This window comes from Lithobates pipiens, unplaced genomic scaffold (assembly GCF_037356315.1).
Source record: "Lithobates pipiens isolate NorthernLeopardFrog02 unplaced genomic scaffold, aLitPip1_a1.2 Scaffold_3, whole genome shotgun sequence".
Lineage (NCBI taxonomy): Eukaryota > Metazoa > Chordata > Amphibia > Anura > Ranidae > Lithobates > Lithobates pipiens.
The window spans coordinates 84,983,637-85,010,314 of NW_027507790.1; the positions used below are offsets into that span (position 1 = coordinate 84,983,637).

Below are 26,678 nucleotides of genomic sequence, written 5' to 3' on the forward strand. Positions count from 1 at the left end.
CTGGGTTCACATTGCAGCGGTTTGAGAACGGATGTGATTCGCACCGCACTGCAGTGCAAATCACATCCGATCTCTGTGCGATTCGAGTTCAGCCATACAGATAGTATGGCTGAATTCGTGTCGCACCCGCCGCAAACTCGCACGGGACCCTTTTTTTGGTCCGCAGCAGAATCGGATCGCATGGGTGTTCACACCATGCGATCCGAGTTTGCAGATCGCACTGCGATATGCGAACTGATCTGGGGGTGTCATTAACATTTCACTGACACTCCCAGCAGTTCGCATAGGGCAGTGTGATGCGGGAACCCGCCGCGGATTCGTGGCGTTCCCGCATCGCTCCAGTGTGAACCCAGCCTAATAAGCGATCGTTTTTCTGATCGCTGTATTAGTGTCACAGGTGACGCTAGTTAGGCAGGTAGGTATTTAGGTTCGCCGCAGCTTTTTATAGCGCCAGGGACCCCCATATACTACCGCATAAAGCCCCCTGATTGCCCCCTAGTTAACCCTTTCACCAGTGATCACCATATAACGGTTACAGGTGACGCTGGTTGGTTAGTTATTTTTTTATAGTTTCAGGGCACCCGCCATTTATTACCTAGTCTCACTAGTGTACCCCTAAATTTAGGGGTGTCTACTTTCCAAAATGGGGTCATTTGGGGGGCGTTTGTGCCATCTTGGCATTTTATGGCCTTCAAAACTGTAACGCCCTTAGAAAGCCTGAAGGCGGTGCTTGGTTTTCGGGGCCCCGTACGCGGCTAGGCTCCCAAAAAGTCCCACATATGTGGTATCCCCGTACTCAGGAGAAGCAGCAGAATTTATTTTGGGGTGTCATTTCACATATGCCCATAGCATGTGTGAGCAATATATCATTTAGTGACAACTTTGTGTAAAAAAAAAAAAAAAAATTTTTTTTTTGTCATTATTCAATCGCTTGAGGCAAAAAAATAAAATATTCAATGGGCTCAACATGCCACTTATCAATTTCCTTAGGGGGTCTACTTTCCAAAATGGGGTCATTTGGGGGGGTTTTGTACTGCCCTGCCATTTTAGCACCTCAAGAAATGAGATAGGCAGTCGTAAACTAAAAGCTGCGTAAATTCCAGAAAACGTACCTTAGTTTTGTAGATGTGACAACTTTTGCGCAAACCAATAAATATACAGTTATTGACTTTTTTTTTACCAAAGACATGTGGCTGAATACATTTTGGCCTAAATGTATGACTAAAATTTAGTTTATTGGATTTTTCTAATAACAAAAAGTAGAAAATATCATTTTTTTTCAAAATTTGCGGTCTTTTTCCATTTATATCGCAAAAAATAAAAATCGCAGAGGCAATCAAATACCATCAAAAGAAAGCTCTATTTGTGGGAAGAAAAGGACGCAAATTTTGTTTGGGTACAACATTGCATGACCGCGCAATTACCAGTTAAAGCAGCGCAGTGCCAAATTGTAAAAAGACCTCTGGTCATTTACCAGCAAAATGGTCCGGTCTGAAAGTGGTTAATAGGCAACACTTTGCGGACATTCACAAAAATGTGCAAACAATTTACAATTTCTTCCTTACCAGGACCGCTAACACCGGTTTGCAAAAACACCAAATTTTCCCCAGGAATGGTTCATACGTTTCCTCTCAATTTAGGTCACCAATCAGATTTCAGAGCACGAAAATTATTTTCCAATAACAAATTTTTACCCAAATCCACACTTATGACATTGATGGACATTCCTCAGTTTCCTTTGTGGGCATACACTCAACTTAAAATTTTTCTCAATGACCCGAAGACACGTTCAGTCCTTTTGAGACAAGAAACACCCTTTAAAAAGCTTTGTATGAATTCAGAGCCACAGAGACACTTGATATCAATCATATATAATATTTTATTTGTTGAATGCACAACTATATCTAATCTAGCAACAATAAAGGTGGGAAAAAGACCTCTCCTTAAATCTTTCTGAAGAAGATTGGGGGAAAATATACTCACGTTTTCATAAAGGTTTAGTTAAAGTGGAAGTAAACCCATTAAATTAACAGTTTCAAAAAACAGTTACATTCCCGACATCCCAGAAATGTAACTGTCACATTGGTTGTGCTCTCAACCAAACTGTTAAACCATCCAATGGCTGGTGTCATAACTGATCACACGTGCAACAACATGGCAGTTGAAGATTAAACAGAGGTCAAGATGGCCGCTTCCTTGGCTGAAAATGATAGGAGGGTTTACTTCCACTTTAATGTTTCTTCACAGGAAAATGATTTAAAAAATTTTGCAAAATGGTACCAAACTCCACACAAATTACACAAAATAAATCCCCTTATTCCATCCATATGGTGGCGATGTCATGCACATGATGGTTCCCTATTAGCCCTTGTACACATGGTCAGAGATTCCGACGGAATGTGTCCTATCGGACCGTTTTGTCGGACAATCCGACTGTGTGTGGTCTCCATTGGACTGTTTCAGTCGGAGTATCCGACGGACCAAGTTTTCCAACTTGTCCGTAAAATTTTCCGACAAAATGCTCCGATCGGACATACTCCGATCATGTGTAGCCTACTCCGACGGACAAAGTGCCACGCATGCTCAGATCAAATTCCTAAACCCAAGCTATTGGCTACTAGCCTGAACGTAGTCCCGTCCTAACGAAATAACGCCATCACGTTATGTACAATTGGATTTTCCGACAACTTTGTCCGACCGTGTGTATGCAACAGTTTCGGACAAAATCCGTCGGACAAAATCCAACGGATTTAGTTGTCAGAATGTTTGACCGTGTGTACAAGGGCTTACACATTTGGTGGGAATACCCTGTGATTCAAAATTCTGGACCAAAGTTCTCACCACCCTCTAGTGTTACACCTCATCAATGCTGCCATAATGAGTATTCCAGTACACTGGAAATCCACCCATCCACCCCCAATAGCAGAATGGATTAAAAGGGTAAATAACATAGCTGAAACGGAGGAGCTTATCCATCAAGCCCATGATTCTTCCACTTCATTCCTGGAAACGTGTGCTTGTTGACAACATTTTCCGACCACAAGGCAATATGCCACATTTTTACAATAATATCCCTTTTAAGATCACAACAAAGAGACAAATGAGAAAGAAATGTACACATGTGCACTAGCACTACCTTTCACTTTCCCTTACCATTCTCTGATGCACTTAGCTTCCCTTTGAGGGAATTCCATTTTCAACATCCTTTCTTGTCCCTGATTTTTCAAGAACTAGTGATGGCTGCACTTCATTAATTTCGTAGGATTGTTAGAGGTCCGATGACCACAATTCTACCAATTTTACTTATACAGAAATAAAGTGCTCCAATACTTTAGTATAACTATATAATAAATCTACTTATATACTCACGAGGAGTGTCTTTTTAACTTGGTCATTTCTGATTTCTTATCAAATTCTCTACCACAACATCTCAGTCAGACTAACCCAATGTTCATAAGCTATTTCTGTACACATATACTACTAGTCCTAAGGATGGAGACTATGCTGGGTAATTCATATAAAATACATATCTTTTCGATTATCCACCACCTGATCTCTTTCTAGCTAATATAGATAACAATATATACAACTCTGATTGGATTAACAATGCATATTATTTCTTGTACACTTCCTTTATTGCTGTTATTCATGATTACCTGTAATACACTTGTTGATGTATTTTCTACTTCTGTTTCAATAAACTTTTGTGGAAAAAAAAAAACTTGTATGCAAGTGTACCTGGTTTAAATGTAAACAATGGTGACACCACATATTGATTTGATTTGAATTCCTCTACTGTTCATTTACTTTTCATTTTGGTAATTGATAAGAAATAAACTGTTACTTACTATTTCTGAAAGCATTCTTAATTTACACCTGTCTAAAAAAAAAAATTTCGCACCTGTATAAAACTTTTTGCGCAGTACTACTACATTATATTTTATATTTATATTTGTAACCATTAACGCAACAATGGTTACATAAAAATATGTATATTTATTAACTTGGCTTCTTTGATTGCCGAATGTTGGTTTAAAAGGGGTTTGGTGATTTAAATCGAAATCAACATCTGTAAAGAGGTTTATTTATAGACTCAAAAACTATGGAGCAAAGAATACTGGTAATGAAGTCGAGTTATTGCTCAAAGAAAGTACTCAGATTTCATGCTCTTTTTCTAAGCTACTCAGTTGTTTCTGCTTATTTAATACTTTGAAGAGCTCCTTTTTTATTGAAATAGATTTCTAGATTTGTTGGCTCTTTAGAGTCCCAGAGGATGCTGGGACTGTGACATCACCTGGTGACCCTGCCCCTTAGCCCTATATAAGTCACCGCACAACGCTTCTCTGCCGTTAGGGCCAGAGAGCGTCGAGTCAACATGGGGAGGAAGAAGAAGAAGGCGACGGCGACAGAAGACCGGGCCAACACTACCATAGTAAAAGAGCTGGAAGAAGAAAGCGGAGGCTCGGCAAGAAGAACCGAAGAGCAGGACGAGACCACCGAAGTTGACAGCGGTGACGTCAAAGGAGAAAGCCGGGCTCCTCTGCTAGTAAAAGAGCTAGCAAAAGAGCAGAAGATGGCGAGTACGACAAGAAGACCCCCGAAGACATCATACCCCATACTCATTCACATAGGGTGGGGGGCTGGAATCTGGGGGCCCCCTTTTTAAAGGGGGCTCCCAGATTCTGACAAGCCCCCCGCCTGCAGACCTAGACAACCAACGGCCAGGGTTTTTGGGAAGAGGCCCTTGGAGCTGTCTAATAAAGACCTTTAAAAACCTGTGGGAAGAGGCCCTTGTCCTCATCAACATGGAGACAAGGTGCTTTCGGGTGGCGGAGCTGCATGGCTCCCCCTTTCCCAAAGCACCCCCTATGTTGAGGGCACGTGGCCTGGTACTGCTCAGGAGGGGGGGGGGGCGCTCGCTCGTCCCCATCCCCTTTGCTGACTGGCCAGGCTGCATGCTCGGATAAGGGTCTGCTATGGACTTTGGGGGGACCCCCACGCCGTATTTTTCAGCATAGGGGTTCCCTTTTAAATCCATACCAGGTGACGGGGCTCACGAGGTGTCAATCTCGCCGATGGAGATGGCGACATTGACTGACTTCCTTCGCTAGTTCCGTCTACCTGGAGCCACGTTCAAAATTAACAGACTTTACTCTGTGTGTGGGCAAGTCCGTTCATTTCAAAAGTTCGGCAGACTCCCGCCATAGTCCAGCGGATTGTCCGCCGGACCTAGTCCAAGGCAAGTCCGCTCGTTTGGAAAGTCTGGCGGACCTCCACTGCAAAGTCCGGCGGTTTTGTTCCGCCGGACAGTCTTATCGTGTGTACGCAGCATGAGGGTTTTTTTTTCTGGGGCTTCTTTGATTTTTACAACTTCTAGGGACTTTGATCATCATGCCCTAATCCCCTCATTTTGATGCACTTTTTATGTCCGTGTATGTGTTAGTTGGAAGTAGCTTTTTGATCCTCCTTTGAGTGACTTTTTTTTCCTTTTCCCTGGATCCACCTGTTGTCTAATGTTCATTCTATCATTCTAAAAATCCACCCCGCCACACAGAATCCTTACCTCCATGACTAAGCCCCAAGGGTGGGTGAAACGCATCGTGGTGTGGCCTGGACAGAGGTAGGCTTAGTCTACTATCATGTCGTTCCTCTCAAGACCTCCTGCTCTCTAGCTTCCTCATCGCCTCCTCCCATGCTCGCCTCCAGGACTTTTCCATAGCCTCTCCAATCCTATGGAAATCCCTACCTCAATCTGTTCCCCTATCTCCTACTTTATTAGCTTTTAGATGATCTCTGAAAACCTAACAACTGTATTTTCATTTTCTCCATCAGCTCATCCCCAACAGTTATTACCTTTTTGTTTCAACTTGACCCTCCCTTCTAGATTGTAAGCTCTAATGAGCAGGGCCCTCTAGTCCCTCCTGTATTGATTTGTATTGTAAGTGTACTGTCTGCCCTTATGTTGTAAAGCGCTGCGCAAACCATTGGCTCTATATAAATCCTGTATAATAATAACAACTTGAATGGCAACTGGGTTGGTTTGGTGTGCGGCAATCAGGACTTTCGCCTCTCCTGTCTTACCGTGTATCGTGCTTCAGAAGTAGATCTGCAGTGGTAGCTCCCTTATTAATTATATGTGTCTCCTGGGTCTGGTGGAGGAGGTGGTCCCATCACAGGCACACAGCACCTTAATTAATATCCTGATATTTTATGGTAGGAAGGCCATTCTGTTACACTGGAGGAAACCAGAGGCCCCTAGCATTCCCTTCTGGAAAGGGCTGGTAAATTCAATGATGCAGTTTTTTAAAGCGACTTGCATATCAAGAGGATGTGGATAGAAATTCGATAAGGTATGGCAGGCATGGTATAGCTCTGATTTAATGGTGAGATAGGAAGACCTGCTGAAATTGACATTATTGAGAGTACATCCTTTTTACACCTGGGTCGGAGATGGGAGTTACTTACAATCCAGCAAGTAAAGGGATTGATGATACTGCTGGGGATCTTTAGATCCAGTTAATGATAGATTATTACTGCGTTAGGTGAATGGGCAGTGCACGAATAATCATCACAGTACTAGATGCACTTTATCTGGATAAAAATGCTTTGGGAGGAGCATGAGAGAACTAAGCCTTGGGTTGCTAGGGGGTGGAAAGACTGTTACCTGGATTTCTAGTTAGAGTTACGGTTAGTTAGATTGACTGTCATATGTACATTTTTTGGCCATGTGAGTGCCCTGGTGTTGTGCCAAGTCACCACTTTTCTACTGTATGTTTTCTATAAAACTTAATAAAAATAATTTTACAAAAAATATATATATTTTAACATGGCAGGGTCCAAACCTTACCTGCCGTCATCAATACAGAAAATGTTTAAGTACTTATAAACCTATCACATATTTAGGACACCCGCAGGAAATATATTTCCTTTTACTAGCGATACAAACCAGAATTTTCTGTATGAAGCTAAATTTAATTTGTTAAATGTGAAACTTGCCATCATTCCCATACTCTTTAGAATTATTGTTTCTAAATTAAGCAGCGGTAGTTCCTTTATTCCAGTCTAATCCACGCTACACCCATGTACATGTAAGCACTTGGTTGGGAAGTTAATATTTGGAAGCAAATCTCAGGGCAGCTGGCCAAAGTCATTACAGCGTGCTCTATGTCTGCACATTCTGAAAACCATGGTTATCTACAAATGGAAAACAAACATCTAATATGTCATGGAAACACTTCATTTGCCCTATGCTGTCTGAAAACAAAAGAGAATTGTGAATCCCATTCTTGTAATACATTCTATAACAATTATTTAACAGTTTAAAATATTCTTGAAGATTTTATGTCTCAGCAGATTAATATGTCCTTATTGTATTTGTAGTGTTTTAACATTTGAAAAATGCTGCACCGATTCCCAAAAGGTGTTTCTGTACTACTTTTAGCGAATTCTGCAAATTTTGGTGCGATTTGTATAGACAACTGTGCAGGAATCCGCACAGATGTCTGAAATCTCTCCCGAAGTCAGACTGACATGTGGGTATGAAATCGTGCATAATTTCATTCCCGCTGTCAGTGTGAAGCTAGGCTCAAAGTCTTGTTTCTCTAGTAGAGGTAGCAATTCCTAGTCTTATTGGCAGGTTGGGGGGGAGAGCCTTGCAATATAGTGCCTTGAAAAAGTATTCATCCCCCTTGAAATTTTCCAATTTTGTCAAGTTACAACCAAAAACGTAATTGTATTTTATTGGAATTTTATGTGAGACCAACACAGAGTGACACATAAGTGTGAAGTGGAATGAAAATGATAAATGCTTTTAAATTTTTTTTTTTTTTTTTTTACAAATATCTGAAAAGTGTGGCGTGCATTTGCATTCAGTCCCCTTTACTCTGATACCTCTAGCTAAAATCTAGTGGAACCAATTGCCTTCAGAAGTCACCTAATTAGTGATTAATTGTGTGTAATTTAATCTTAGTATAAATACAGCTGTTCTGTGAAGCCCTCAGAAGTTTATTAGAGAACCTTAGTGAAAAACTGCGTAATGAAGGCCGAGGAACACAGCATACAGGTCAGGGATAAAGTTGTGGAGATGTTTAAAGCAGGGTTAGGTTATAAAAAAAAATCCCAAACTTTGAAAATCTCACGGAGCGTGGTTCAATCCCGGTTAACGCCCCAAAAATTACCCCATTTTGTAACGCAAACATCCCAACGTATAATCTGTGAAGCATAATGATTCTTTTGAACATGTCATTTTTTTCCACAAGTTTTTGGAACATGTAGAGAGAAAAAGAAAACCCTTTATTTTTTTTTATTTTTTTTTACACAAAGTTGTCCATGTATAAGATATTTTTAAATATAGCATGTACATAGCAATATTGACACCCCAAAATACAATCTGCTAGTACTCTTGAGTATGGCGATACCACGTGTGAGACTTTTACACAGCCAGGCCACTGTCAGGAACCATGAAACAGACAGAGACAGAAGTACAATCAAATCACACTTGTTTATTAATAAAAATAAAAAGGTAAATCGGAAAAAGCGTAGTCAAGCAAGCCAGAGTCCAGTAGCCAGATCGGGTAGTTAGCCAGTCCAAAGTTCATAAACCAGATCGGGTAATCAGCCAGTCCAGACGTCAGGAATCCAAGGTGAACAACTGCAAGCAGGATGGAAGCCAGGAGGGATGTCAGCAAGCCAGTCTTGAAACAACAGCAGGAGATGGTTCCTAGTGATGTGACCAAACGTGAAGGCAATGGAGAAATGAGCTGGAGACTTTAAATAGGCTGGCCAGACAAGCATCATCGGAAACAGCTGGTAACAGTGGAGAGAGAAGGGAGCTGGCAATTAGCCGACAGCTGAGCGGCCAGCCCAGAGGAGGAAGAGCTAAGCCAGCCCTGACATCCACATACAGAGGCCCAACATGCAGGGAGCATCGTCTCTTGTTCAAGGGACAACTAATTTGACTACCTATTACACTCTTGTGAGACACTGATGGACACTGTAGTGGCACGGATGAGTACTGATGTGGTATGAATGTGGCACAGATGAGCATTGGCAAGGATGAGACATGGATGAGCACGAATGGATATGGATGGGCACGGATCAGCCATGGATAAGGATGGAGGAGCATGGCTGGCCATGTATGAGCATGGATGGGGATGGATGAGCCATGGATGACCATGGCTGGGCATGTATGGAGCATAGATGAGCCAGGGATGGGCAGAGATCAGCGCTGTGGGCACTTCAGATCCAGCCCACAGCACTGCTGCATCCGGCTCCTTCCTCTCCTCGCACACTGTATCGATCGGTGCAAGGAAAGGGGAGGAGCTGAACCAGACATGCTCCAGTCTGTTTACAACTGATTGCTCAGTCATTGGATGGGGCGATCACATGGTAAAGGGCCGCTTTCATTGGCCCTCTACCCCGTTCTGTGACACGCCGTGTCCGGAGGACCTGACGGTCACGGACATTCGTGGGTGCGTGTGATTCTGGGAGTACATTATAGTACGCCCTCCCAGAGTTATCTGACCATGCTACAGCCATCATTCGGCTATGGCCCGGTCGGCAACTGGTTATTGACTGTATTTGCACCTACATATGAAATTGCTGATCATTAGAATCTGCTTGGTAGAATTGGTTAATCATACACCTGACTCCAATCCTACAATATCCCTGATTTTGTGCAAGTGTACAAAGTGTGAAGAACTGATTCTGTATGTATGTGTATAGATAGATAGATAGATAGATAGATATGTCTGACTAGAATCAGTAGCATGTGATACAGTCTGGTGTAGACCTTGCTATATTTGTCTAGTGAAAGAACTAAGAAGACCTGTAAGTACAATAGAAAAGTAAGAAGTAAGGAAGGGATAATTTAAGAAAATGTATTTTGGGGAAGGTCGGAAGAGGGGAAAAAAAGGGATTATTAGTAGATACCCAGGTCCCACTGGGGAATGGCCCCATTATAATAAGGGTAAAAGGTACCTATCAAAAGTAGATGGTAGAAAATGTTTGACCCAGGGGGTGCAAACTTTGTCAAAGTTGGCCACCCTGTCTAGAAATGTTGTCTTAATGTTTTCTTACATCAAAGTCTTCTTAATCAGATTTTATGTGTCCATTCTATAGCATGCTGTCTAGATTAAATATATTGTAATTTAATGTTTTTCCCATTAGGACTATAGCCAGTTATGATTTTCAAAAAGTGCTTAAAAACAATACTTTCTGATCCTTGCAACAGTTCTTTATGTAAATAAATAATTACTATCCCTTTGTTCATGTGACTAGTTTGCTACCCACTATTCCTTGTAGTAGAAGGTTCACCTTTAGTTACTAAGGTGAACCTTTTACTACAAGGAATGCAAGTAATTTGACCACAATTTCTGGCAAAACTTGGGGAGATGGGTAGCGAACCAGTCACATGAACAAAGAGTAATTTATTTACATAAAGAACTGTTGCAAGGATCATAAAAGAGATGGCCGGATGCATAATATGGTAATGCATAAAGAGATGGCCGGGGTGCAGAACCATTTGGCAGCCACTTTTAGAAAGTGTCAGGCCTACATAAATATCTACAGAACAAAAGCACCAACATAACTGCAATAATGTTTCCTAATATAGTATTAGTTGACCTAGAGAGATGTTTTTTTTTCCTCAACAGGAAAGTTCACATTTGCATTATTTTTTTTTGTTTATAATGTGTCACATGCAGGTTTAATAAAAAGACTTGAAGAAGAAATAAAATTTAATTCATATATGGTTTCTGAAAAGCTTCCTAAAGAGCTGGAGAGCAAGCGACGGACCCGGAGCCTCATGCAAAGAGTTGTCAGTGAACAAGTGATGGACCAATCTGATCTTACAGAACTGGAAGCTAAGGTATGCCTAAAATATTTTTTTTTGTTTTTGTACTTTGCGGGACACAAAGCAGATTCTAAATCATGACTACCTGGGTTATATGCCACCTATAGGTGAGTGGACACTGGCAGAAAAAAACAGGCAAGGAGTCCCCCTATATAACTCCTTCCAATCTGGACCTCGATTTTCTTTTTGCCAGTGTCTGAAAGGTGATAGACCCTGAAGTACAACTCTCTGCATGGTAATACCAAATTCTCAAGTGGTTCCAGCAGGGATCTGGAGATTGGCCAGCTGAATCCATTCTTATAGCTGGCAGCTAAGATGGATGGTACCCTGGCCCTGCTACAATGGAAGAAGTCTCTGTACATTTTCACTGACAAGTTGTAGACTCGCAGAGCACTTAAAGCACAAGTTCCAGTTGACACTTATCCAATTTGTAGCAAATTTGTTTGGCAAGTCTCTAGCAAGAGTAAACTTGCAGTGGTGATTAGTGATGGCCGAACGGTTCGCCCGGCGGTCGTTTCGCGGCGAATTTCCGACTTTCGCCGTCCGCGGGTTCGAACGCCTTTTTCCGTCGTTCGCCCCGGCGGACTTACGTGTTTAATGTATACAAGAACTTTAACCTTTCGTGACACGTTTATCATGTGTTACAGGACAACCAATTGAGACATGACAGCTCATGGACACTTGGACATTCCCCCTAACCTATAAATACACCCGATCCGGTGGCCATTTTACATTCTTTCTTCTGTCACTGTAGGGAAAGGATCCTGTGTGGAGTAGGGACAGAGAAAACGCTAGCTATTTGGTACACAAAAGTTCTTTTCAGGACTGGTATAGGTGTTAGGTCAGCAGCCTGAGTTTCTTTTGTCAGTTTAGATAAAGGGACAGAGCGCTGTATGCTGCTATTTTAGGGACAGCTCAGCCAGATTAGTCTTTCTTCATCATCATCATCATCATCATCATTAGCTGTTACTATCAGGTCCACAAAAGAGCTGTTCCAGCTAATCGTTCCAGCCTACTCTTTTTTGCCAATTTGTATAGGGACAGGCAGGAAGCAGTGTGTCAGGCAGTGAGGATAATTTTAAAGACTTGCTGTTACTATTAGTTCCACAAAGGTTCTTTTCAGGACTGGTATCAGTGGTACGGTAATAGGCTTGTACACGTATAATATTCTTTCTTCCAAATATAGAAAGAATATTATACTTGACTGCTGCCCTTCTGCTGCAGTCTGCTAATCATTCACAACTCACTTGTTCCACAAAAGTTCTTATAAGGACTGGTAACTTGGTCTGTCTAGGGTGCTACGGTACATAGGCTTGGGTGCGGTACAGTCTGCTGTTCTGTAAGGACCGCTATCGGTCCACAATAGATAGGGTTGCCGTGCACTACTGCTGACCGCTGCCCTATACTGCAGCAGTCCTTCAGCGGTATAGGGACTGACGCACAGTCTGCTAAACACTAATACACAACCTGCTTGGTCCACAAAAGTTCTTATAAGGACTGGTAACTTGGTATAGGGTGCTACGGTACATAGGCCTGAGTGCGTTACAGTCTGCTGTTCTGTAAGGACCGCTATCGGTCCACAATACATAGGGTTGACGTGCACTACTGCTGACCGCTGCCCTATACTGCAGCAGTCCTTCAGCGGTATAGGGACTGACGCACAGTCTGCTAAACACTAACACACAACCTGCTTGGTCCACAAAAGTTCTTATAAGGACTGGTAACTTGGTATAGGGTGCTACGGTACATAGGCCTGAGTGCAGTACAGTCTGCTGTTCTGTAAGGACTGCTATCGGTCCACAATACATAGGGTTGCCGTGCACTACTGCTGACCGCTGCCCTATACTGCAGCAGTCCTTCAGCGGTATAGGGACTGACGCACAGTCTGCTAAACACTAATACACAACCTGCTTGGTCCACAAAAGTTCTTATAAGGACTGGTAACTTGGTATAGGGTGCTACGGTACATAGGCCTGAGTGCGTTACAGTCTGCTGTTCTGTAAGGACCGCTATCGGTCCACAATACATAGGGTTGCCGTGCACTACTGCTGACCGCTGCCCTATACTGCAGCAGTCCTTCATTGGTATAGGGACTGACGTACAGTCTGCTAATCACTAACACACAACCTGCTTGGTCCACAAAAGTTCTTATAAGGACTGGTAACTTGGTATAGGGTGCTACGGTACATAGGCCTGAGTGCGTTACAGTCTGCTGTTCTGTAAGGACCGCTATCGGTCCACAATACATAGGGTTGCCGTGCACTACTGCTGACCGCTGCCCTATACTGCAGCAGTCCTTCATTGGTATAGGGACTGACGTACAGTCTGCTAATCACTAACACACAACCTGCTTGGTCCACAAAAGTTCTTATAAGGACTGGTAACTTGGTATAGGGTGCTACGGTACATAGGCCTGAGTGCGTTACAGTCTGCTGTTCTGTAAGGACCGCTATCGGTCCACAATACATAGGGTTGCCGTGCACTACTGCTGACCGCTGCCCTATACTGCAGCAGTCCTTCATTGGTATAGGGACTGACGTACAGTCTGCTAATCACTAACACACAACCTGCTTGGTCCACAAAAGTTCTTATAAGGACTGGTAACTTGGTATAGGGTGCTACGGTACATAGGCCTGAGTGCGTTACAGTCTGCTGTTCTGTAAGGACCGCTATCGGTCCACAATACATAGGGTTGCCGTGCACTACTGCTGACCGCTGCCCTATACTGCAGCAGTCCTTCAGCGGTATAGGGACTGACGCACAGTCTGCTAAACACTAACACACAACCTGCTTGGTCCACAAAAGTTCTTATAAGGACTGGTAACTTGGTATAGGGTGCTACGGTACATAGGCCTGAGTGCGTTACAGTCTGCTGTTCTGTAAGGACCGCTATCGGTCCACAATACATAGGGTTGCCGTGCACTACTGCTGACCGCTGCCCTATACTGCAGCAGTCCTTCATTGGTATAGGGACTGACGTACAGTCTGCTAATCACTAACACACAACCTGCTTGGTCCACAAAAGTTCTTATAAGGACTGGTAACTTGGTATAGGGTGCTACGGTACATAGGCCTGAGTGCGTTACAGTCTGCTGTTCTGTAAGGACCGCTATCGGTCCACAATACATAGGGTTGCCGTGCACTACTGCTGACCGCTGCCCTATACTGCAGCAGTCCTTCATTGGTATAGGGACTGACGTACAGTCTGCTAATCACTAACACACAACCTGCTTGGTCCACAAAAGTTCTTATAAGGACTGGTAACTTGGTATAGGGTGCTACGGTACATAGGCCTGAGTGCGTTACAGTCTGCTGTTCTGTAAGGACCGCTATCGGTCCACAATACATAGGGTTGCCGTGCACTACTGCTGACCGCTGCCCTATACTGCAGCAGTCCTTCATTGGTATAGGGACTGACGTACAGTCTGCTAATCACTAACACACAACCTGCTTGGTCCACAAAAGTTCTTATAAGGACTGGTAACTTGGTATAGGGTGCTACGGTACATAGGCCTGAGTGCGTTACAGTCTGCTGTTCTGTAAGGACCGCTATCGGTCCACAATACATAGGGTTGCCGTGCACTACTGCTGACCGCTGCCCTATACTGCAGCAGTCCTTCAGCGGTATAGGGACTGACGCACAGTCTGCTAAACACTAACACACAACCTGCTTGGTCCACAAAAGTTCTTATAAGGACTGGTAACTTGGTATAGGGTGCTACGGTACATAGGCCTGAGTGCAGTACAGTCTGCTGTTCTGTAAGGACCGCTATCGGTCCACAATACATAGGGTTGCCGTGCACTACTGCTGACCGCTGCCCTATACTGCAGCAGTCCTTCATTGGTATAGGGACTGACGTACAGTCTGCTAATCACTAACACACAACCTGCTTGGTCCACAAAAGTTCTTATAAGGACTGGTAACTTGGTATAGGGTGCTACGGTACATAGGCCTGAGTGCGTTACAGTCTGCTGTTCTGTAAGGACCGCTATCGGTCCACAATACATAGGGTTGCCGTGCACTACTGCTGACCGCTGCCCTATACTGCAGCAGTCCTTCATTGGTATAGGGACTGACGTACAGTCTGCTAATCACTAACACACAACCTGCTTGGTCCACAAAAGTTTTTATAAGGACTGGTAACTTGGTATAGGGTGCTACGGTACATAGGCCTGAGTGCAGTACAGTCTGCTGTTCTGTAAGGACCGCTATCGGTCCACAATACATAGGGTTGACGTGCACTACTGCTGACCGCTGCCCTATACTGCAGCAGTCCTTCATTGGTATAGGGACTGACGTACAGTCTGCTAATCACTAACACACAACCTGCTTGGTCCACAAAAGTTCTTATAAGGACTGGTAACTTGGTATAGGGTGCTACGGTACATAGGCCTGAGTGCAGTACAGTCTGCTGTTCTGTAAGGACCGCTATCGGTCCACAATACATAGGGTTGACGTGCACTACTGCTGACCGCTGCCCTATACTGCAGCAGTCCTTCAGCGGTATAGGGACTAAGAGTTTTGTCACAGGGTGATTTAAAAAATGACAGGCAGAGGAAGAGGCAGGCCCTTCCGCAGGGGTGGTAGGGGTAGGGCAGGAGCAACAGCCTTGAGCCAAAGTGGGAAGTTGCAGAAGGTGCGTTCAATTACTTTAAAGGACGCACCAGACTTGGTTGAGTGGCTCACTCAGCCTTATTCTTCTGCACCCTCCTCATCCTCTCGATCTGCACCCTCTTCTTCACTCTCTGCTATGTGCACCCCCAAAGACACTACCACCAACAACACCACCACCACCACATACCTTCCGCTTGAGTGCAAATGGGGGCCTTCATGCTCCAGTGTTTTAATAGGGACCCCCGTATAAAAAGCATGAGGGTCAAGGACCAGTACTGGGTGGCAACGTACTTAGATCCCCGGTACAAACACAAAATGGCGGAAATGTTACCGCCGTCGCAGAGGGCTGTCAGAATGCAGCACTTCCAGGCCTTGCTTCGAGAAATGCTGCATTCTGCTTTTGCGTGCGCTGGCAGAGGAGCAATTCCCACTCCCAGAGAAGGATTTGCGGGTACCAATCCAACAGCGCCTGCAAGAAGAGGCCGGTTTGAAGATGTGTTGGTGACTTCGGATATGAGGTCATTCTTTCAGCCGACCCATCGACAGGTGTCATCCGGATCCAGCATCAGGGAACGCCTAGACCGTCAGGTGTCCGACTACATTGGGTTAACGGCCGATGTGGACGCTCTGAGGAGTGATGAACCCCTAGACTACTGGGTGGGCAGGCTTGACCTCTGGCCAGAGCTTGCCCAATTTGCAATCGAACTGTTGGCTTGCCCCTCATCCAGTGTCCTGTCCGAAAGGACGTTCAGCGCAGCAGGGGGGATTGTGACCGATAAGCGTACTCGCCTAGCTCACGACAGTGTTAACTACCTCACATTTCTAAAAATGAATGAGGCATGGATCTCGGAGGAATTCAACACATGTGATCAGTAGACCATGTATATGTCTATAAACAATTTTTGGAATCAAGCACACAGACCTTCTTAATTCATTTGGCTCACTTCCCTGACCCAAAAAAGCACACCGTACTATATGCCCCTACCCTCCTCTTTGAAGAGGTTGAGCGGTGTCATATTTCTACTGGGGCTGCTTATTATGAGGGGTTCCCACCATCCCTGTGCTGTGCTGACTTCCTCCTGGGTGTTCTTATTATGAGGGGCTCCCACCATCCCTGTGCTGTGCTGACTTCCTCCTGGGGGTTCTTATTATGAGGGGCTCCCACCATCCCTGTGCTGTGCTGACTTCCTCCTGGGGGTTCTTATTATGAGGGGATCACACCATCCCTGTGCTGTGCTGACTTCCTCCTGGGGCTGCTTACGGTGCTGCTGTCAGCGCTGTATGTCACGGAGCTGCTGTCAGCGCTGTATGTCACGGAGCTGCTGTCAGCGCTGTATGTCACGGAGCTGCTGTCAGCGCTGTATGTCACGGAGCTGCTGTCAGCGCTGTATGTCACGGAGCTGCTGTCAGCGCTGTATGTCACGGAGCTGCTGTCAGCGCTGTATGTCACGGAGCTGCTGTCAGCGCTGTATGTCACGGTGCTGCTGTCAGCGCTGTATGTCACGGAGCTGCTGTCAGCGCTGTATGTCACGGAGCTGCTGTCAGTGCTGTATGTCACGGAGCTGCTGTCAGCGCTGTATGTCACGGAGCTGCTGTCAGCGCTGTATGTCACGGAGCTGCTGTCAGCGCTGTATGTCACGGTGCTGCTGTCAGCGCTGTATGTCACGGAGCTGCTGTCAGCGCTGTATGTCACGGAGCTGCTGTCAGTGCTGTATGTCACGGAGCTGCTGTCAGCGCTGTATGTCACGGAGCTGCTGTCAGCGCTGTATGTCACGGAGCTGCTGTCAGCGCTGTATGTCACGGTGCTGCTGTCAGCGCTGTATGTCACGGAGCTGCTGTCAGCGCTGTATGTCACGGAGCTGCTGTCAGCGCTGTATGTCACGGAGCTGCTGTCAGCGCTGTATGTCACGGAGCTGCTGTCAGCGCTGTATGTCACGGAGCTGCTGTCAGCGCTGTATGTCACGGTGCTGATGTCAGTGCTCTGTATTACGGTGCTGCTGTCAGTGCTCTGTATCTCCTGCACCCTCTTGTTTGCCTACCCTGGTCCCTGACCTTCCCTCTCCTCCATTGCCTTCATTAGCTCCATAGTCCTGAATTGTCAGAACAATTTCCCAAATAAAAAAAAAATGCTTGTAGTTATCGATCCCAAATTCACCTCATACATGTATTATGCTATTGTCCAGGTGGTGGGACTACGTGCTACCCCCTAATAATTACCCCGTGGCCGCAAATTCGACCTAAAGGTTTGCGAAATTCGCCTCCCATTGAAGTCAATGGAGCCCGCGGCGAACGGTCGTTTTCGCGAACGTTTGTGCCCGTTCGCGTTTCGCGTTCGCGAAACGTCCCGTCGGAAGTTCGTCCATCACTAGTGGTGATTCTACAGGAAGAGCCCTGGAAGTCATAGTGATCCCTGTGGTGGGGTGACTATTGCACACCATAACTGAACCAGAACTTGCACCAGACTTGCAGAATGTTTGCAAATAAAGTTGATCTGGAGCCATGTAATACGAACTTGCTGCAATTGTGCAACAAACTTGTGAAGCCTGGCTAGTCTAGCAATAGCTGAGCAAGTCATTTTCAAACTTGCAGCTCAATTGCTTGCTATCTGTGATAGTGAGTGTCCCTGCAGTTCAGTGCTCTTTAAATAGGGATTACACTTTGGGCTGCCTAGGCTGCCCTCCCAGTGTTATGCCACTAGGAGTACTGGTGCTCAGTGTGTGTCTCCTGTGTTCCTGAGAGCGTTTTAGTGCAGCTAGTGTTATCACTAGTGTCTTTGGCTGCAACTGAGGAAATGGCGGATGTGCGAGCTGGAAAAGCTGCATGGGGAGGGGCCGTGGCAACCATGGTAAAGGAGATGAAGCTGGCAATCCCCTCAGGCTCTCTTTCTGGCGGCAGCAAGGCACACAGAGCAGGCTGTTGAAGTTCAGGGCACGTGAGCACACAACTGAGGAGTGAGGTGTTGGCAGCTGGAGGGTTCCCCTAAGGGCCTAATACAAGGGTATTGTACCTAAGCAGATCTCCTCTGCTGGTGGGGTAGCCTTGCAGACACAACTCTATTACTTGTACAGCAGGCTTGGAAGATGTCTTCAAAAAGTTGGGGAGGGGGAGCAAGGCTGTAAAGGGTGCAAGGATGACCCCCTGGTTGTAGTCCCTCTCCAGAGAGGTCAGATTTGATGGGTGTATCTGAGCCACTACATCTGTCTGGTATTGTGGCAACCGCAGAGGCATCAATTTCAGCATATGTTGCTAAGGATGACTTAGCTGCCGCTTTGGCTGGCCTAGTGGGAAAGATTGCTGCCATCCTCGACTCCATGGAACAAGGCAGTGACACGGGACAAGGTGGTAAGAAACAAGAATGCTCCCCGTCACCAGATCCTCCTTTGGTAGAGGAGGAGGGGGGGGGTAGAAATAGATGAGGAGGTGGTAGGGTAGAACTTTAAGAGGATCATTTGGTGAAATCCATATCTGAGGACTCTGAACTTGAAGAAATGTAAGGGCTATCTGTCTCTTAAGCTCAGAGGGTGTTGGTACAATCCATTTCTGAGATGGTTTGGTCTGATTTCAGGTTGCCTCTTGCCTGAATCCTCATCTGTTAAGTATTCTTCTTTGGCATCATTACAGCTGCCACAGAATGCGCCTCTCTTAGAAGAGGTGTTGTATGCTGAATGGGATCACCCAGGGTGTTTATACCGCCAAAGAGATTTTCTCAACTTTATCCAATGGAGAAAAAATATTTAAAAAGTGGAGCATGTCTGCAGTTGACGCAGCAGTTTTCTATCTCAATAAAATTTTGACTTGCCTGGTTGCTGATGTCCAGATCTTCAAAGACCTGGCAGAGAAGAGTCTGGGGATGCTTTTAAAAGCTTAATTTGCCTTGGCGAGCTATGCTATGCAGGCAATGGTGACAGCCATCAGCATTTGTCGGAGCCTTAAGGATCGCATCAGCCACGATGGCGAAAGCTCATAGGAACTCTTCATTTGTATCCGCACTCACTTTGTCCATGGAAGACATCACTACATCACATGCTGACATCTTAAATAACTTCAGGGATTAATACACTGATTTATACTCCTCCAAAGCCTTGCCCACTCTGGTAGAAACTCATACCTTCTTTTCACAATGCTAACTACCCCAACTGAGTCCATCTCATAGGGGCTTGCTGAATGATCCTCTTACGATAGATGAGTTAACGGAAACCTTGGCCCTCTCCTCCCCCTTGCAAGTCTACTTGGGCGGATGATCTACTGGATGAGGTATACAAGAGGGTATGCAGGTCTCCTCCTACTTAGGTTAAGAACGTTTTTTTTTAGATGCTTTGGAGCTGGGACGCCTTCCCTCTTCTATGAATAAAGCTGTGATAAGGCTTATACTTAAACCTGGCAAAGACAGCTTATCCCCCCCGATTCATAGAGTCCTATCTCTTTATTAACCATCAATATAAAATTCTTAGCGCTTGTTCTTGTGACCCGTTTGGCCAAGGTTATCTCTAAACTTATACGTAGCAATCCATCTGGTTTTATACCAGCTAAATCTACCACATCGGACACTTATTTCGAAATCTTCAGATCCCAGTTGATAATCTGGTGGGTGAGTGACATTGTCCTTAGAAGTTGCTAAAGCTTTTCGCAGCGTCAAATGGGCTTATCTGTAGGAAGTACTAGCACGCTTTGGCCTAGGGGATAGGTTTATTAAATGGGTGAAATTACTATACTCTGCCCCTGTTGCCAAATTGAGAATTTACGGAAATCTTATGGATCCCTTTGCACTTAATAGAGGCACGCGGTAAGGGTGTCCTTTGTCACCGTTGTTTTGGCTACCCATAGATCCCCTGGCTGCTCTAATAAGAGCATCACCACATATAACTGGGTTCATGCATGTTTCCGGTGAGGGCAAAGTATCCATGTATGCTGATGACACCCTCCTATATCTTGGTGATACCGCTCCCTCTCTTAGTCACATTGTGTCCTTGATTGAACAAATTAGTGCCCTGCCCAGCTTCTCTATTAACTGGAGTAAGTCCGTCTGTCCTCGACACACTTTCTCAACTGCTACCACCTGGTGCCCAAGAGCTAAAAATAGTTACATTTATTAAATATTTGGGGTCCAGGTCACAGTTGATCCTACAGAATATCTACAGTTAAATCTACTCCCCCATTCTCAAACAACTTCAACTCAAATGTACTACTTGGTGTAAGCTTCCTCTAACAGCGATAGGTAGAGTGAAATAAAAATGTCATGGGCCCCACAACTTTTATAAATTTTTCATTAATACCCCACAATAGATACCTCGCCTCTGGTTTGCGCATATCGAAGCGCTATTTAGAGCTCTTAAATGATGGAAAAAACAGCTAGGACAAAATTGACCACACTTCAATTATAGTAAAGACCAAGGGGGTCTGGTGGTTCCTAACCCTTAATTATACTTTTTAGCTTCCCAGCTTCAGCACCTGGGAGGTTGGGGGCTGCATAATCATAATGACCCAATAGGCAGACTGCTACTAGGCGGGACATCAGAACATGCACTCCTGTCTCAACTAGAGGCAAGGTTTTCTAATATCTCAATGGAGTGTCCTACCTTAACATTAATGCAGAAATTGGGGACCACAGTTGGCCTACCATGCCCATGTGGTCTCTTTCTAAAGAAAACGCCACTGTGGCATAACCTCTCCTATAAGGTGTTATATAAACTTGAGGGTTTCCAGACATGGGAGGAGCAGGGTATTCCCAAAACATATTGAAATCCTTCCTTGACCTATAGGTGGAGTTTGCTTTACCCAGACAACAATTATATAGATAACTCCAGCTGTGACATGCTATACAGGCCCAGGCTAGATTTTCCACCCTTACCCTAGTATCACCCTTTAGTGAGTGAGGTGATGCAGGACAGGAAAAAAAAGGTATGATTTCTAGACTCTATTCATCATTAGCTTCTACTATACAGGATTCAACTAGTTTGCCATGCAGGAGCAAGTGGGAGCAAGACATAGGAGATTTTGGGGGGAGAGGCATGAGAAATGTGCATGCAATCCATTCTCTTTAGCCCAATTTCACCTTCGTATAAATTGACACAGCTGCCTCTGTTACACAGAGCTTCCAGTACACCAGTGCAGTTATTTAGATGGGGCAGACGTGATTCTTCCCTCTGCCCTAAATGTAGGAGACAGGAGGGCGATTTCATTTACTTGCTATGGAGATGCCCAACACTTTTCGGTATTGGAAGAGGTTACAGACACCATATCTGCTGTGTTTACACTCAGAGTTCCAATGGATCCTACTGTATGTTTATTGGGAGGGGTTGATGATTTTTTTCCTTCAGTGCTCCACATATCCATAATTGGCTTATTGTATATAGTCCGTAAACCAATTGCTTGATTTTAGTTGTCTCCTTGCTTCCCTATGACAAAACAATGAATTGATCAGGTTAACGCTATTTGTATACTAGAAGAACTGCCATATTAACTTTAGAAATATGCATCGTAAGTTCTATTCATTATGGCAAGCTTAGCTTGAAATGCCGGGACTGGCCCCTTCCACTATTGGTTTTGGACCAATTGTTACAGATGTGACAACTAGATATTTATATTTCGTTTTTCAAGATGTTCAACATCTAATGGCATACATTGTTTACTCTTTTTATGCTATGTCTGGAGTGAGGATTGCTAGCTTCATATAAATATGGTATAGCGGGTGATTGGGGCTTTGACCTGCTTAATGCCGGTACTTTCAAGGTTTCTTGTTTTCTTTTTGTTTTCTGTCTTTTTTATTGGCATCCCTATTGTGCAGTTTGAGTAGTCTTCATAGCATTACTTTGTTTCATTATTGTATAATTGTTTTGCATTGTAAGCTTTTTGTATTTTTTTTGAGGTGGCTCAATAAAAACCTTTTTCTGATTTAAAGAAAAATAAATAAATCGCATTGAGCGGTTGGTACAGAAGAAACCATTGCATTTTGAAGAAAACTGTCATGTACCTGGTTAGTGAGCCTGACGTGCAGAGGTAGACCTCTCGTACAGCTCTGGTTTGGGGAACTACTGATAGTGAGACAGCAGTCACAGGAGCACGGTGATGTATGAGTGCCTGTAATGAGTCCGGTAATCTGTAAGGCTGCAGTGGGCAGGTGGATGGCACAGCAGGCAGGCTGATGGTAGCAGAGTTGGCACAGAGCTTGGTGGGCTGATGTAGATGGCAGGAAGCCAGATGAGAACTTGCTGGACTGAGAACTGGTAGCAGGCTGGATGAGCAAGATGCAGGGTAAGGAAAGCTGGGTTGGTAACAATTGGCAGATCAGACATAGACGTTAAACAGCAGGATAGTCGGCTCACAAGCCAGGTCGGTACCAGAGGATCAATCAGGCAGAATCAAGAGGCAGACGTGGAATCCAAAAGACAAGCCGAGATAAGGTTATGAAGCAGACAAGCACAGGTTAGAGGTAAGCCGGATCAAGATCAGAGGTCACACGGAATCAGGAAGTCACACAGAAGCTACAGACCTAACAGCAATGAGTCTATGCAGAGGCCCTGTTTAAATAGCCAGCCTGGCACCAGTATTGGTGGCGAGCGCACGCATTGATGTGCCAATGCATGAATGCACTTGTGTCTATTCACATGGTTGAAAGGCTGCTCTGCAGGGCTGCCCTATAAATAATTATTAGCAGGGTTTCCTTTTCATGGGGAAACGCCTGTTCTGTGATTACTTGGATGAGTATATCCAAAAAAAATCTGGCAGTAAGAGCTCCCCTTTTTATTTACCTCTTAAGGAAAAGGGTAAATGTCCAGCATATAGCTGTCCTGCCCTTTTGACGCTCCCAGATGGTCGGGACCAGGGGAAGAACTCAAGGGCAGGATCAAAAAAGGTCCTGGTAAATCAAGTCAGCTAAACCAGAATCCAAGTCTTCTTCTCTGTGAAAGGGCAGCCCCTTCATTTGGGAGGGGAGGAGGCTGCTGACTTTCAGAAGCCTGACAAAAAGTGATTTTAGATAATTGGGTCTTTTTCCACAGTCTCTCACGGTTGCAGGTTGCAGTTTTGAACCTTCTCTCCTCCACGATTTATGAGGTGAAATGTACCTGTAGATTGGCAGAAGTGAACACTGTTGTTTCAGGCACTCAATCATCTTTTGGCCCAGGGGGGTAATCAGATTAGTTCCAGTGACCGAAAGATTCCTCTGATTTTACTCCAATCTCTTCATGGTTCCAAAGCCGAATGGGGATGTGTGGCTGATTTTGGCGCATCATTTGAGGCAAAATGTGTCCATCACGATACACTGGAAGGTCAGGACCAGGTTCTCAATATGCAAAAATCAGGATTGGAACTTGCGCAGAGCCTGGCGTATCTAGGCCTAATCTTGGACACTGTCCAGACGAAAGTGTATTTTTGCTCTGGAATTGGACCTAAGAAATCAGGTGTGCGTGCTATGAAGTCACAAGCCTCCTTATATTCTTCTTTGTATGAGATTGCTAGAGAGGATGGTTGTTGCGTTCAAGCCAGTCACACACACGCACAGTTCAATTCCAGGCCATTGCAGAGAAATATCCTGTTGGAATTCTGTTGCTAGACTGTCATATTTCCCTATCCCAATAACGCTTCGGATGTTAAACTGGTGGATGGATCTTTGGAAGCTGGAGGCAGGAAAGTCCTCTTTGGAAGTTGTCTGGAAGGTAGTAACTATGGATGCCAGTTTGACAGGATGGGGAGCTGTGATGAGGTCCTTTAAAGTTCAAAGGATGTGGTCTCCCCAAGAGTTGAGTTTACACTTAACATTCTGGAGCTTTGAGCAGTCCTGGTTGTCAGTACACACCTTAACAAGGTTTTACCTGGTGGATGTGAAGTATGCTGAGGATATTGCTTTTGGCTGCAGTGTTTGCAGGAGGCACTGTAATTCTTGGGCCTGTTGGTGATTGCTGTGTCTCCCTCCCCTCATGCGCATTGCTTCGCAACATTTTTAGGTAGTCATGATTTATAGCCTTCTCTGTGTCCCATGATGTACGAAAAAGAAAATTGTATTTATTTTTCGTACGTCACGGGACACAGAGCCACAGAATTTACTATATGGGTTAGGACACTGGCACACCCTAGAAAGCTCCCTATATAACCCCCTCCCCTTACAGGGAGTGCCTCGTTTTTTTTGCCAGTGTCTTATTCCGTGTATACACGATTGGAATTTCGGCCAACAAAAGACAGATGAGAGCTTTTGGTAGGAAAATGTGATCGTGTTTATGCTCCATCAGATATTCGGCCAGCAAAAGATTGAGAGCATGTTCTCAATTTTTCAGTCGGAAAAAGTTCCTATCCGAAAATGTGTTCATGTGTATGCAATTCGGAAGGTGCAAAACTCACGCATGTTCAGATTCAGCTATGAGATGGAGGCTATTGGATACTGGCTATTGAACTTCTCTTTTCTAGTCCCGTCGTACGTTTGGTATGTCACCGCGTTCTTGACGATTGGAATTGGGTGTGATCGTGTGTAAGCAAGACAGCTTGAGTGAAATCCTGTCGTAATTCCATCGGGAAAACCATCAGAGCTTTTTCTGACCAAATTTCTGATCGTGTTTACGCGGCATTAGGTGTTGGTCACAAGTAAAGATGTACTTTGCTGAGCTCCACTGGAATATTCCTTGCTGGCGCAAGCCATGCAACAGGATCCATTCAAATTATCTTTTTCAGGCCAAGTTGAATGGTACCCGGGCCTCGTGTCCGAAGAAACAAGGTTTTACCTGTAATGCATTTCTTTTTAGAGAGCTGGACCCTGGATCCAGTATTTGTTTTTTTCAGCCATATTCCTGGCAGGGTGCTTTTTACAGGCCCAGGGCTGTGGATCCCCCGATAAAAAGGGGGCCTCAGTCCCTGAAGGTTTTTTAACTGAGCCCACCGTGAGCAGTGAAGATTGGGTGAAGATTGGGTCTGTTTGGTTTACCACAGAACCCTGCAGCCAGATAAGGTAAGGGAGATCCCTAAGGAATTTTTCAAAATCTTGTGGGTTTTCTCTTTTAAGTAAATTTTGCTATGCCCAAGGTCGCCACCGGGGGCTGTCAAGAGCATGTACCTGTTCCATGCTTGTCAGTCTTGCTCACTGTGACAAGCTGCATGCTTCCTCCAAGCCCAAGCCAGGCTAGGATGTGGGAAGGGGTTTTTGTTTTCTTTCTAGAAATGTCCCTGCACAGCTTCTCTTCCAGGCTAGGGGCCATGGGACAGTCGGCGGTATGCCGCACCGATGCCGCCACCATTATGGCAGCTCTCCATCCACCTGCTCTCCTCTCTCCTCCGCCCCTCCTCCGCCCTCCACATGCGATCCGGTCAGATCGGAGCCCCCGCTTGCACGGGAAGCAGTCTTTTTTTGAAAAAAAGATGAGGGGGGGTGGAAGGGGTGGTGGAAGGGGTGGTCGGAGGAGGGGTGGTGGAGCATCAGTGTGGCGTTGGCGTGGTTAAGCGCCCACAAATGCGGGCCATGCTTGGCTATAAAGGTGCACTTTTTGCAGGTGCACACAGCTAAAGGAGGGACACAGAGCAGTTGGCATGTGAGAGTGGGTGACACAGGCATTCCCAGGCACATTTCCTTAGCATCAGACTGAGCCTTGATAGAAGCGGCAGTTGCTGAACTATTTTGCTCAGCAGTGGGTGCATTTCTGGTAGTACCTCTGCATTTGTGCTTTGCATTATGGGCAGAAGGGGAGGTACAAATACCCCAAAAAATAGGGGCTCAAAGTGATCTCCCTCAGGCTCTGAGGACCCCCCTCCATCGCCATCTCCCCCTAAAATACCTAGGGAGGCTGGCCAGAGTGAGTCGATGGGGTCAGGGGCTGCAACTGCTTCCGCCATTTCAGCCCCTGTATATATTACTCAGGAGGTTTTTTCCTCAGCCATAAGTGGATTAGAGGAAAGATTAGTTGCCTTAATCGCATCTTCACAAAGTGGAAGAAAACACGTTAGGTCTCTGTCTACCACCCAGGACCCTCAAACACTGGAACACTGAGGAAGGGGAGATGAATCCCCCTCAGAGGACCGGGATGAGACTGATGACTCCTCTTCTGAGGAACCAAGTGGGGAAGGTCCCTCTTCAGCTTCACAGGCTGAGAAATTGCTGGTGCATTCTCTTACTGAAATGGTCCACTCCACATTTAAGTTACCCATAACTGAGTCTGTTGAAAAGACAGCTTCTTCTTTGGGTTCACTGAAGCCTCCTCAAGATGTGCATGCTTTTCCTGTTCATTCATTGCT

General features: G+C 45.1%; 1 protein-coding gene across 1 annotated transcript in view; it reads left to right on the plus strand.

The window, feature by feature from the left end:
• IFT81 (intraflagellar transport 81) overlaps window positions 1-26,678 on the plus strand; it is a 235,567-nt gene that overhangs the window by 85,369 nt on the left and 123,520 nt on the right. The window contains exon 9 of the mRNA XM_077461990.1: window positions 10,704-10,867. Coding sequence (XP_077318116.1) covers window positions 10,704-10,867 — 164 coding nt within the window. The remainder of the gene's footprint in view (window positions 1-10,703; window positions 10,868-26,678) is intronic.